The following is a 15,022-nucleotide window of genomic DNA, read 5'->3' as shown; positions in this document are numbered from 1 at the left end:
TGGGCGGCTCACTTTCTCGTCGAGTGTAAACAAGACCTTTATACCTTTCTGGATCCAAAGTTGGGTCTATATTTTCATGGGGCAATCATCTCATCAGCAGACACAGATTCCTTATCCTTTTGAGTACAATTTAAGGGGCAAACATCACTAGCTCCGGAGAAAAGTTCATAATTCAGCCAAGGATAATAAGTCTCAAATTTAGAATTTGATTCTGAAGAGCTAGTACATCGACAATCAAAATTCAATTCATCAAAGATGACATTTCTTGATATTTTGATGTACTTGCTCACCGGATCATAGCACCTGTACCCTTTATAGTCATCAGCATAACCCACAAACCTGCACTTCAGGGCCTTGTCCTGAAACTTATGTCTCATTGAACTATCAACATGAACATAGCATAAACAACCAAACACACGCAAATCATGATAGTTGGGATGTGCACCAAATAGAGAAAAGTAAGGAGACATGTTTTCCAAAATAGTCATGGGCAATCAATTTATCACATGAACTGCAGAATGAAAGGCCTCTGTCCATAAAGTAATCGGAAGATTACTATCATGCATCATGCTTATCGCACTCTCAACAATATGGCGATGCTTCATTTCAGCAATCTCATTCTGCTGAGGTGTGTGTGGGCAAGACACCCTTCTCCTTATCCCATTACTTTGAAGAAAGTTAGTAAAGTCAATGGAAGAAAATTCACCTCCTCCGTCACATTGAAAATTAAGGATGTTTTCAGAAAATTGGTTTTTGACAAAGGAATAGAAGTTTCGGAACAACTTGAAAGTCTCATATTTGTGTTTCATGAAAAATATCCAAGAATAACGAGAATAACTGTCAACAAATATAAGATAATATCTAGTTCCAGATATGGAAGCAATTGGGGCAGGCCCCCAAACATCAGAACAGATAATCTCAAAAGGTCTTGAAGCTCTTTTATTTATAGAATGAAAATGTAAGACATGACTCTTACATAAGAGACAACTAGAACATTTGTTGTCATTGACATTTATTCCTAAACTTGACTTGGGAATGAGGTTATTTGAAACAAGCTTTTCAATGAAACTACTACTGCAATGACCTAGACGACCATGCCAAATATTTAGCTTATTGATTTCAGAGACACTAAAGACACATGTAGAATTCTCAGAAGGCAACGATGAGTGGAGCTTCAAGTTTGGGTCTGCAGGGCAAATATGTGTTGAAGGATCTTCTTGAAAAACATACATATTGCCTTGTCGTTTTCCTCTAGCGAACGTCTCCTTCGTGCAGAGGTCCTTGACAAGAACAGAAGAGGGAGTAAATTCAACTGAGGCTTTGATATCATCAACAAGTTTAGAAACTGAAACAATGTTTTTCTTGATGTTAGGAGCATAAAGAACTTTTGAAAGGTTGATAGAAGATTCTGACAAGGGTATAATGGAGTTTCCAATATGAGAGATAGAGTGGTGGGATCCATCCCCAGTAACTATACTACTTCTACCAATGTAAGGAATAAGGTTTAGGAGCTTACCGGCATCACCAGTAACGTGAGTCGTTGCGCCAGAGTACACGTACCAAGTACCTTGCTCATTCTGTTTCAGATTCAATCTTGCTAAAACAGACAACAATAACTTCTTTACTTCTCCGTTGGTCCTTGTACTATCAGTGCCTCTCTTTGCTTCAGTTTGTGTCGATTTTCCTTTATTTTGGGGATTGAACCGACAATTAGCTTTGATATGCCCCTTTTTATTACATAGAAAGCAAGTAGGAATTGGCCTTTGTCTTTGTGGATTGATATATGTGTTAGTTGTAGGCAATAATCCACGGCCTCCTTGACCACTTCTCCCTTGTCCTCCTTTTCCCTTGATATCATGGCTTCCTCGTCCTCGTGCATAAGTAATTTCTGAAGCAAGAACTTCTTGTGCCCCGGTATGCATAGATGATTCTTCAGAAAATCCCTTTAGGTTCATCTCATATTGTAATAATTTTGCACGCAGATCTTTAAAGTTGGGCAGCTCAGGTAAACATAACAAAGAAGTAACAATCATATGATAGTCGGGTCCCAATCCACTGAGAGTTTGTTGTACCAAGTCTTTACCAGTTACTGCACATCCAACAACTGCTAGTTGATCTGTGATAACCTTCATTTTGTTTAAGTATTCCATGATGGTCATGGAATCCTTTCTTAACATTTGAAATTCTCTTTTAAGAAACATAATCCTGGCTTGAGAAACCTTTGAAATTCTCCTTTAAGAAACATAATCCTGGCTTGAGAAACCTGTGAGTATGTCTAAACAAGTCTGTCCCAAAGTTGCATGGCAGTGCAGTCATCTGGAATTATTACAAGCACCTCTTGTAACAGTGTAGATGTAATATAAGCAACTAGCGCTTGGTCTCTTTTCATCCAAGCTACAAATTCAGGATTTCTATTATATACCGTAGTAGATGCTCCTTTGCTGTCCCTTTCTTCTCGTGATATGAACTCGGTAGGAACTGGAACAGATCCATCCAGATGTCCGGAAAGATCCTGACTCCTAATGAAAGGTATGATTTGCCTCTTCCAAGTCAAGAAGTTAGAATTGTTTAATTTTTCAGACATGAGTTTGACTGAGGAAGCTTGAAGAAAGGACCGACTGAGTAGGAAGTGAATCCATGTTTCACAGTATTAAGAGTGTGTCCAGCACAATCTGTCTACAGTTTCTGTAACAGATCAATGTCTGATTTAAAACAGATATTGAATATCTATCAGATTTTTTATTTTCAGAAGAGAATAATACTGAATATCAAAACCACAAAAAAATATGTGAATAGGAATTCACACTCGGTGTTGACGCAGTGCTTTCAAGCTAAAAGAGATAAAATGGTAGAAATGAGGGTAACGTCAGGTCTGAGTCTGGTCATATCTGATCAGGGATGTGGCTGGATCAAATAAGAACCCGATTACGTGATTAGATCACGCTCTGATCGAAAACAATAAACAATATATGTTGACGACAGATTGAAGAATAAGAGAAGGGATTGAGATCGATTACCTGGACTGAGTTAACTCAGATTTATCAGAGAAGAAAGTTTGATCAGATCTGATTAATGTCAGATTTGATCGAGATCAAGAGGCAAAGAAAATAAGGTGAGACAGATCTGATTAACTTCAGATCTGATTGAGAAGAAAATTGAGGAATGAATATTCAGACGAGATTGAGGAAACAGACAGAAGAAAAAAAAATCTTGACCTAGAAGAGAAAATTGATAGGGTTCAGATCTTTCAGACGTACCTTTAAGATCGATTCCAGGTCTAGCTGTAGCGTGGCTCTGATACCATGAAAGATTTGCAATGCTCGAATTCTTCCACGCATGAAAGCTGAGAAACAAAGAAAGAGACTGCAGAGAAAACTGATGCCCAAAATTGTATGGGTCGGCTGCTATTCTAATCCCTTTATAATAACATACTAATACAAAGATTAGGGTACTAAAATACCCTTATTACAAGAGAATAAATTACACAGTGTCATTAATAAAATGGCAATGATCATGGGTCTGGATCTCCTGACCCTTGACCCGTAACAAGAGATACACTTCTTTTCAACGTTAGGGATCCAACCAATTGCCTGTAGGTGTGGGATTTTTTAGAAGAATGTCGTCATCAATTTTCATCTTTGACCCCACTATTTTAGGAGTTTCACAGACCTTGTCATTTGTGATTCCTGATCTGTCAAGAATCTCACAAGCAAGTTTAGTTTGAGACAGAAAGTAACCTCTATGAGAATAAGCAACCTCAATTCCCAAAAAATATGTCAAAAAACCTAAGTCTGACATCTCAAATTTTGAAGTCAAGATAGATTTAATACTTTTGATTCATTTATTATCATCTCTTGTTATCAACATGTCATCAACATATAGTAGTAATATAACAATTTCTGCATCAGATTTCTTAACAAACAATGCAGTGTCAATATAACATAAGAAAATCCATTTTCAGTCATTACATTATTAAACCTATCGTGCCAAGCTTTGGGAGCTTGTTTCAAACCATAAAGAGCTTTACGAAGAACTCAAACTCATTCCTACAAAAATTGAGAATGGGAAAAAAGTTGCTCTCCAAGGAGAAGAAATGTCCAAAATCATTTTCGAGTATGAAAGGAAATGGAAATAATGGAGGATGAGACATTCCAAGATTATTGGATGGCTCATAAATAGTGTGAATATCCACAAGTGTTCTATTTTAGCCAAATTTGATTTCGCTAGTGATGCATGAAAATATCTTAAAGACATGTATAGTCTTAAAGATATTGTTCATATATGCAATGTCAAAAACAAAGCGAGGAATATGACTCAAGGAGAAATGAGCATTAGATAATACTACAATACACTCTCTCTCCTTCGGGATGAATTGGCTCTTCTTGAGCCAAAAATGACATTAACCTCAAGATATAAAACTCTGTGAAAATCAAATTAAAGTAGAGCATTTCTACCAATTTATTAATGGGCTTAGACCCGAATTTGAAGAAACTAAGTTGGCTCTTCTTCATAGAGGAGGCATACCAACCATAGTTGAAACTCTTGATGAGTTATCTATAGAAGAAAATAGATTGAAGAAATCATCTGTTTCAAAGGATGAAGAATCCGTACATGCTATGTCAAAGCCCGACAATAACACTAGAAGTTATAAACCTCGTCATTTCATAAAAAATGAGAATGAAAGAAAATCCAATAACTATGAAAGAAGCGACAAAAGAGGAGATCGTGAATACAAAAAAGGTGTCAAAATTATATGCTATCATTGCTATGAACCGGGACACATCAAGCCCTTTTGTCCCAAAAGAAAGAAAGATGATCATAGAGATGACAAGAGTCGCTTCAGTTAAAAGGAATGATGTAGATGACTCCAAAAGTATCGGCTCGCTGTCTTTGGATCAACTAATGGAGGCACTACAACCAATGTTCAAAGCTCAAACTTCTTCCTTCTCGGGAGCAACCGCATTCACAAGTGGTGACCCTGGTAAGACTTCTTGGATTCTTGATTTTGGTGTCTTTTCATATGACTCCAAATGAATCCATATTATCTGAATGTCATACTAACCCAAATAATTCTTATGTTTCAACTGTTGATGGAACATCTTTAAAAATCAAAAGTTTTAAAATTTTTCAAAAACAACCAAACTTTCAAGTACCAAATATTAGAGTAGTACCAAAATTTAATTTAAATCTCTTATATGTTTCTCAAATTACGGATCATGCATGCAAAGTATATTTTTCATCTAATGATTGTTTAATACAGGATCTCCAATCCGAGAAGCCGAATGGGCGAGGCCATAGAAGAGGAGATCTCTATGTAATGGACAATCTTGAGTTATCAAAACAAACTTTTTGTAATTTTGTGGAAAAGAAAAATATAGAAAATTGGCACAAAAGACTAGGACATCCTAGCGTGTCCAAATTACACTTGTTTCCATTTCTTATAAATTATAAAGAAAGAAATTTTACTTATGAAGATTGCATTCTTGGTAAAATGAAGTCTATGCACTTTGGACCAAGACATTTTATATCTAAAAATCCATTTGAGTTAGTGCATTCAAATGTATGGGGACCGGCTCCAGTTGTATCCAAAGGAGGTGTATCCTATTATGTTGTGTTCGTAGATGACTATAGTAGACCCTCTTGGATATTTTTTCTTAAACAGAAATAAGAAGTATTTGATTGTTTTAAAAAATTTCATTGCTATATAAAGAACCAATTTAAAACCAATAATCAAATCTTTAGAATTGATTTTGGAAGAGAATTTGTGTCAAAAGAGTTTAAAATTTATCTTGGTCTACATGGGATTGTTCATCAAAAATCGTGTCCATATACTCCTCCACAAAATGGACTAGCCGAGAGGAACCATAAACACATTATTGAGACTACTAGAACACTTCTTGTGTCTAGGAATGTTTCAAAAGTTTTTTGGGCCGAAGCCGCCCTTACATCAGTCTATTTGATAAATAGAATACCTTCAAAAAATATTGAAAGTATCTCTCCTATTGAAAATTTATTTAAAACATCTCCCGATTATAAAAGGTTAAGAATTTTTTGATATAAATATTTTATTCTTATCAATAAGAATGACAAACTTTCTCCAAAAGCAATCCATTGTGTTTTCTTAGGCTATGTCGAAAACCAAAAGGGATATAGATGTTATGACATTAAAAGAAATAAATTATATGTTTCTTGAAATGTCATTTTTCTTGAAAATAAAATTGATTTTAGCAAAGAAAAAAACCAAAAGAGTTGTCTTTTTTGCCTTGTCAATGAACATGAAATGTGTGAAAACATTCATGATGTGCATGAGAGTGAAAATGAAGACACTCATGATGCAAATGAGAATGTAAATAAGGGTCTTAATAATATAGATCTATGGTTCGACTATTCAATCAAGTAGTGTGTTATTGCATGTTTATTGGATTGAATCCATTTCACTACATGTATGTGGAGCAATATCATCCGTTGTCGGCAATTTCGCGTTGCACTCCTTTTGGCTGTCATCTCCTCAAAATACGCAACCTGCCTTCAATAATGATGTTGCAGCCACTCTTTTTTCTATTGAACCACCGCCAATACAGCAGCCCAGTTTTGAGTTCTTCAAGCAGATATACAACAGAAAAAATCAAGATTCATTAGATGTGAATAATCAGCCAGTAAGTTTACATAGCCCAATGACGATGTTGTTCATAATGCTGCCCAACCACCCATCATGTGTGATACTAGCACACCTACAATTCAGCCAACTCAGGCCGCTGGTAGTCCGTCGATTTCAGCATATGTTCCCTCCTTGAATAATAATGCTATCCAGTCATCAGTTGTCTCGACTCACACATCCACTCGAGTTCGTCACCCGCCTGATAAATGGGTTAGTTATGAAGCCATTTCATTGGATTTTCAGGTGTATGCCACATCTCTCAATGCTATACAAGAGCCTCGTTCTTACCTTGAAGCTAGCAAACATCCTCGATGGACAAATGTTATGAATAAAGAGAGCAGCTCTTCATGAATGCAATACATGGGAGATAGTCTCTCGACCAGTAGACAAGAATGTTGTTGGGTGTTGCTGGGTGTATAAGGTCAAACAAAAAGTTGATGACAACATTGAACGTTTTAAAGCTAGGTTACTAGCCAAAGGTTACACTCTGGAACATGGGCTTGATTTTGATGAAACATTTAGCCCAGTAGTTCGAATGGGGATGATTCGTATTATTTTATCTCTAGCGCTATCGAATGGATGAGATCTATTTTAGTTAGATGTGAAAAATGCTTTCTTTCATGGAGATTTATTCGAAGTATACATGGAACATCCACCTAGCAATCCTGAGGGTGATCCTCAGTCTACTGTGTTTAGATTGAAGAAGGCTATATATGGGCTGAAACAAGCATCGCGTGCCGTGGTTTGACACTTTTAGTATTGTGGTCTGGTCTTTAGGTTTTGAGCGTAGCCACCGTGACTATTCTTTGTTTGTTCACTGTGACAAATCCGATATTATTATTATCTTGGTCTACGTGGATGGCATTATTACTGGCAACAATGGTGCTAAGATTAAGCAGTTGAAATCCATTCTCCATGGGCGGTTTCACATGAAGGATTTGGGCCCTCTTCGATTCTTCTTAGGTGTGCAGGTGGATCAACAAGCAGATCGACTCATTCTTTCACAACACAAGTATGCTAGAGACATACTCCACCATAGTTGGATGCTAGAGTGTAAGCCAGTCCATACGCTTATGGCAATTTAGGCCCAATTGGGTAATACTCTTGTAGACAAAGTTGATTTGCCTGAGCCTGAGGAGCCTTATAGTACTTAACTTTTACATGCCCAAACTTGGCTTTTTCAGTGAATCAGGTATCCCAGTTTAGTTTATGCATAAACTACAGCTGAGAAGTAGTGAAAAGAATCCTCAGGTACATTAAAGGTACACTTTTAGATGGCCTTATTTATGTCAAACCTGCTTCCTTGAGTTCTCAAGTCTCCGTTAAAGTTATTGCCTACTCTGATGCCGATTGGGCCCATGATCCCTCTACACGGCGTTCTGTGACTGGTTATGGAGTTTTTTTGAGAACTCATTTAGTGTCTTGGGCCAGTCGAAAGCAGAAAACGGTAGCCCGTTCGAGCACAGAGGCGGAATATTGTGTTATGGCAGCAGTTACTGTAGAGGTTGTGTGGATTAAGCATATTCTTTTTAGTCTCCAGCAACACATCTCTAGCTCACTACTATATTGTGATAATCGAAGTGCAGTGGCCATTTCTACCAATCCAATTCAACATGGTAAGACGAAACATTTAGAAATCGATCAACACTTTGTTAGAGAAAAGGTGGAAGCAAATGAAATTCAGCCGGTATTCATTCGAGGAGAAGATCAAGTTGCCGACCTTTTTACCAAAGCTTTTACTATGCAGCGACACTGGTATTTGAAATCCAAACTGTTCATGGTTCATCACCATGTTCAGTTTGAGGGGGCATGTTAAGAATACTCACTGTTTGTATATGGATCTGATCTCGATCCAGATCCATAATGTAACACGTTACACACATATAAATATAAGAAAAGACGTCAGATCTATTGAGACGTCTTCATTTCTAATCCACAGGTCTTCTCTCTTTTGCTTTTTTTGTTTTCTAATCTGTTTATTGTGCAGGAACTGATCTCTGGATGATTTTCGCAGAAGCTCCCTACTTAGAAGTCGCTTACAAGAAGCACAGATATGGAAGAGAATATTAGATTGTCCTCACAAGAAATAGGACATGGAACATGGTTAAATTAGCTTAAATTTATGGAAAGACATTCATAAGGACCCACACAAAACTAGAGATAGAGATAAGCACAAATTGACCATATAAATTGAAGCAGGCCACAGGGGCCAGGGTTAAAAGGTTATGTGAGTATGATATGGGGGTTGATTTCCATATAACAAGTGTATCATTCCTGACTTGTAGGAACGGCTCATAAAAGATTCTTATTTCTATTGCAATGCTGATATGAAATTACTGACAAAATGAGAAGGAATAGAGAAAGTGGAACACTGAAAGCAAAAAACTTGACATCAAGTAAACAAAAGTTTAATATTTTCGATGAAATTAAAATTTGTCAAGTAACTGAACACTTCATCTTAAAGGAAAAATTTCTAGAATTCCTGACAAATTATAGGGCATAAATTACCTAAGGGATAAGAGTAAAAATTTGAAGATTCAATAGAACATAGAAGACTGAAATTGGCACTCACCTATGTCACATGGGTGCAAGTGCGGGTGCGGGGAGGGGCAAAAAAACAAAAAAAATATATATATATATATATATAATTTGTGCATGGGAGGGGTCAAGCTGATGAGTTGTGGAGCCTGATTCAGAGTTTTTGCCCTTGCAGAAAGGGGGGTCCGAGGGCCGCCCCTGGCGGGGGGGGGGGGGGGGGGTCTCTGGGGGGGCAGCGCCCCCTAGAGCAAAAAAAAAATTAATAAAAAAGTTGGACACAAATGACCCTGGGTGCGATCAACGCACCCAGGGTCGGGTTGACCGCACCTGGTGCCACACCTGCGTCGACGCGGGTGCGGCACCCTGCTAGCCGAATCTCTGTGACATAGGCACTCACCTAAAATGCAACCAAAGTGGATGTATTATATAATGAAGGTAACATTCACTAATATAAGACCAGAAAACTAGCCAATATACAAGTTTGTCTACCCAAAAGAAGGATTTTGCCTGTACACATATAACATACTACAAAGAGTATTGTGGTCATTTCTTCCTTAATGCAAGTGTTAGATTCTTAAGAAAACTCTTCACAGATCATTCTTGCTAGAGATCGTATCAAGTCATAACCTGACTAGACATTAGTACTTCAATATCCTAATTTAGGCTGCTCTGAACTAAAGAAAAAGTGTAGAAGTTTTTACCATCCACAACCCTCACACAGTCACAGTGCAGAACTGGCTGCCTATCAATTTTGAAAATCACTGTCAAATGCCAAGACAGAAGAACCTAGATCACAGATTCCAGGCATGATACAATGAGAACCTTTTGGGAAAAACAAAAAGAGCCAATTGCATTTCAGTGAACCTGATCAATACAGATGTCTAACTGAATTCTCAACTTTAAGCATTCCAATGATTACTCATGGCCCAAAAAGCAAGCAGAGAATCAATGACAAACAATGATTAAGACAAAAGGGAATAACAAGGCAATGAAACAAGCGACAAGTGCTATGTGTTCTACCAAGAAACCTGTTTACATAGTGAACAGATTTGGTATATAGATATTACACAGAAAGTCTAGGCTAAACTCACTCAAATGAAAATCAAGGAACCTTTATAATGGCCAAAAACCAAAGAAAGTGTGATCATATAAAAATTGCATGATCCCTCTCAATATTGTGATTGAACATGAAGACATGAACTTGACAAACAAAATATGAATTTATAGTTAAGATGGAACATCAAAGGGAAAACAAAACATCACCTATTTGATGCAACGTTCGTAACCATTGAATGACTTTCTTGTCCAGATGAACTTTATGTGAAAGGCCATTAACTTTTGTTGAGGATCCATCATAAGAAATATTTGCGGGTGAAAAATCATCTATAAAAGGGTTGTGGTTATTTTCTGCATTCAAAGATGAATCTCCATTGGATCTTGCTTCTGCAACTTCATCTGATTCTTCAACGATGGGCTGGCCATCTTCAGAGATAACCGGTGCAGTGATAAATTTTCCACTACCAATGGTCGGTTCCATCTTTTGGCACTCTGCTTTCCACATAGCATATTGTTCTCTATCATAGGCAGTAGAATAACTTAACCATAAATTGTCAAAAAAATAAAAAGTAAAAGGACAGGAAAGAAAAATATATTTAATGCCAGAGAAATAATGGTTGGAACTAAGAACTATATAGTGTGCCAATAGCTACACTTTGAAAACTAACTTCCCCCACAGAAAGGAAAATAATACTCCAAATATAGACAGACAAAGATAATAATATAGATATGTCATAACAATAGAATGGAGAATAATATATGATTGAAAAACATATAGCTACCTCCTTTGCTGTCTCAAAGTGCTCCGCTGCTCAAATGTAGTGTTGGGATCATAACAACCTAAGAGAAACTCCCAGACCACGCCTCTGATTGAAGGATGAATACCCTGCTTAAAGAGAAGTTCAACATATACCTCTCAAAGCATACAACCATTAAAGAAAACAATATAACGCAATCAATTCAGTCTGAAAGATGAGAAGCACCATACCAGCAGTCAATGTTATGGAAATCAAGCAGAAATATTGATAGTGGTTAATAATACATGGATAAATCACCACCCAAAAATGAACACACACACACACACACACACACACACACACACACACACATATATATATATAACAAAATAGGTAGTAAAATTCACTTGAAACTTCAGAAAATTATTTAAAGCATCTGATTTTTACTGTCTAACATACAAGAGGACCCAGACTGTTCACAATTCAACACAGAGAAAAGGTTAAGGATAAAAGTAGCAACAAACTGCATAGTTTGTTGGTCTTTGCCTTTTCTTTTAACTGGATAATTGCCTATTTAAAATGTTGTATGAAATATTTAGTGAGTCATTAGGACACACAAATCTTAAAATTGCCAACTAGTTTCAATCAGTCAATGACTACAAATTTTGGACTCGCCATCTTTATGATTTAGTATTATTCTCAAAATACTGTTTTTCTTTCCATACCAACTGAATACCAAGAAATTAAACTTTTCTGAACTAGAGGTCATCAGATCTTAAAATGTAAACAACGACTGATCAATTGTTTCAAATTTCTTCTTACATCAATGTACACTCTCATTCAGCTATTGAAGATTTCCTTTCCCCTGAATTGTTCAGAAATTCAATTTTTTCCATGGTGCACCAATTGATGCTAGAGTCTAGACAGCTGCAGAATAGGGCTTCCATTAGGTTATCCTTGACTTAAAAAGTTAATAAGTTGAATAGTTTCTATAAAGGAGCATTTGTTTCACCCCAAAAAATGGGAAAGAGGCCTTCTTTCTCATGGGCGTTGAAACAACACACTGTGGGATTGGGGCATTCGGCCCACCACATTCATATGAGACCCTGCATTTCATATAAAAGTGGGGTTGCACCACCCCAAGGAAACAATGTTCCCATGGGTGGGGGCATATCATATGACCCAGCTTTCCAGTGGGGGCGTGTGTAACAAAGACCCCCTAAAAGAACTGCAGGATTTGAAGAAAGTTCTCGATTCAGCACAGATTACCACAACTTATAATTTTGTTAAGATCTCTGTATTAGAGTTTTGGTCATGTTTTTATATGGGGACGCGACCGGTGAGTGTGGGAGCAAGCATGCATGCGATACACACACATGTATGTATGTATGTGTGTGTATATAAGAAAAAATGCAAAGTACAATGAAACAATCAACACCAAAAGTAGAATATATGTTAAATAATAAATATATATATATATAAAGAATAACTGAATAAGAAAAGCAAGAAAATAAGTCGCTACCAAGCTTATCAAAAATGCAAGGCATGGCCTACGCAATGGGTCTTGTCCTTGCATAATACATGTGGGTTGCCACTAGGTTGGAGCTGTATCAGTTATCCGGCCAAACATGGAATTGATTTATTAGGTATGGGCAAAAAAAAGCTGGCTCAAATATTGTTTGGGTTGACCTGAACCTGGATCAAATAATATATAAGCCAGGAGTGAGCTATAATTTCTGTCCTATATCCAACCTGATCTGACGTGACATGAGCATTTTATGCCTATTGCAGTAAAAATATAGTTTAAACTTTAAACACTCAAAATTATAAGGGTTTAGGTTGGGCTTCCATTTTCTTGATCTGAGATAGCTCCAACCTGGAAAAAACCCAAAAATGCATTAGCTGGGTGGTTTAGAGTGCACCTTGATGTGTTGGATATCTGGCCCATTGACAGTCTTAGTCTAGGTAAAGCTTGGCCTTGTGAATCAAAGTAATTTAAAAAAAGATAAATCCTATTATGGCTACAAGTTCCACCTTGGCAATCTATTATGTAAGCAAAATGAAGCACAAACTACAAACATAGCCAAACTCAAGCGTGCATGCAAGATGTTCCCATACCCATAAGGCTGGTCTTGAGATTGTGATGTACTTGAGTCTATTTTGAGTGATCCATTCGTACGTGGGGCTTGAGTTGTATTTTGGGTCTTATTTTGCTTGTATGAGGGTCCACGACACATATGAGGGTGTAATGGAGCTAAGGAATATTGCAAAAGAGTAGTTTAGTCCTTTGGCCTCTTTGAATTGGGAGGGAAATATAAATAGTTTCCTAGACGTAATTTCTCTATCTTTTGGAATTGGAATTGTTTCTTTGGCGTCTCTGGTTTTAGAGTGAATATTGGCTCTAGCATTTTGCTGGAGATTTGGCTCAATTGCTTGCAATTCAGAATTACCTCTCCATTCATCTAACTCATCTATCATTCCCTAACCCACCTCTCTCATTCCAAGCTAGCCAATCCACCTTAGCCGACTCCTACACTAATCTCTCCCTCAATTTTCCCCAAATTCTCATCATCTAACCTCCATCCAATGTCACATAGATACAGCGGTGGATACGGGGATGCAGACATTTTTTATGAAGTTTTCAATATGACTAGTATATGAGGGGACAGAATACATGGACCAAAATGAAGTGTCCATGTGACAGCCTCCATCTCAATCCCAGTGGTATCACAAGACACAAATGAAGAACAAACAGTGTGTGACGTATAGATATTAGAGATCCAATAAAATTATGCAAATGGAAATGCATCTTCTTGTGCATATTTGTGGACAAGTTCACAACAAACAAAATAGATCAGCATACACTTAATAAGTGTAATTTTGCCAACTTAGTTCATCTATAACTGGATTAATTCAAATAGATCTTCTCATGTTAATATACGAAAGTTTAATCTCTGCATGTAAAAGTATGGTATATACTCTGATGCAATTCATAGAATGACTGAAATCATAGAGATTATAATCACGCTACATTGATTATCAATACTTAATATGACAGCAGCCTGTTTTTTTATGATATCTTCACATACCATAATCTGTTTAATTTTTTTACATTATAAATATGCCTTTTTGTTTTAAACTTTTCTAGTTTTCAGTCACTATTCTATAGGAGAAGCTAGGCAAGTTGGCATCAAAAATTCCCAGAAATGTGTAAAGTTCTCAGCTTTTCTTTTTATCAAATTTGTTCACATAACATACTTCTTATTTCATTAAAATCCATTACCATGAATACTTCAAGAACTGAGACCAACATACTTTAACATCAGTACAAAAATAAGGAAAATGTCCAACATCAAACACAACTTAAGCTACACAATGTCATGTATCTTCACTGTTGAAAAGCACCATTCTTCTCTCAGTCATGTTACCTACCTGCTAACATATAAAAATTCTTACAAACTATAGGAACAAAAAAGACACATATGTGCTTACACCACGTTGAATTCGCTTAAGTGCTTCCTTGAAGTCCAATTCACCTTGCGGACGAAATATAGCATGCCACTTTCGTTCACTAAGAGTTTTCCTTTGCTGTGAACAGAAAAGAAAAGAGGCTTAGAAAAAAAAGGCACCCGTTGACAAGAATTCTAGAAAAACAATCTGCAAAGACGGACAACAAATTTGGTATGACACAAACATTTCTGTCATAGCAAGAGATTATGTTAAATGGTGAAAAAACAAAAGATGAATTGTGGATATTGAAGCATATGCACTATTGTACGCAACATATAAAAGCATAAAATGGGTATAGTCAACTTTTTGCAAAATAGCATCCTACTCTTGTGTGATATTTGTAGAAGTTTAAGACTGGCTGGGTTACATTTTGTAGAAAATTCTATTGACCAATATAAGGTTCATAACTCTATCCCTATGTTTTAAGGCCAACTTATTGCCCATGAAAATATTGTCATTTTCTTTTTTGCGGTGGGCGGCGTCTTGCATCCCTTGGGTAAAATCTTAAAAAAACTATTGTATT

The 15,022-nt window shown here is 36.7% G+C and overlaps 1 protein-coding gene across 1 annotated transcript in view; it reads right to left on the bottom strand.

Annotated features, from left to right (window-relative positions):
* The window catches only part of LOC149813977 (rab GTPase-activating protein 22-like), a 41,137-nt gene that overhangs the window by 25,127 nt on the left and 988 nt on the right, over positions 1 to 15,022 (bottom strand). Inside the window, exons 2-4 of the mRNA XM_089991253.1 lie at positions 14,482 to 14,577; positions 11,035 to 11,138; positions 10,460 to 10,770 (exon numbers count right to left, since the gene is read on the bottom strand). Coding sequence (XP_089847379.1) covers positions 10,460 to 10,770; positions 11,035 to 11,138; positions 14,482 to 14,577 — 511 coding nt within the window. The remainder of the gene's footprint in view (positions 1 to 10,459; positions 10,771 to 11,034; positions 11,139 to 14,481; positions 14,578 to 15,022) is intronic.

The sequence above is a fragment of the Nuphar pumila genome, chromosome 16, assembly GCF_984573655.1.
Source record: "Nuphar pumila chromosome 16, dmNupPumi1.hap1.1, whole genome shotgun sequence".
Lineage (NCBI taxonomy): Eukaryota > Viridiplantae > Streptophyta > Magnoliopsida > Nymphaeales > Nymphaeaceae > Nuphar > Nuphar pumila.
The sequence above is the reverse complement of the archived record's forward strand: the minus strand, read 5'-3'. Positions and strand labels throughout refer to the sequence as shown.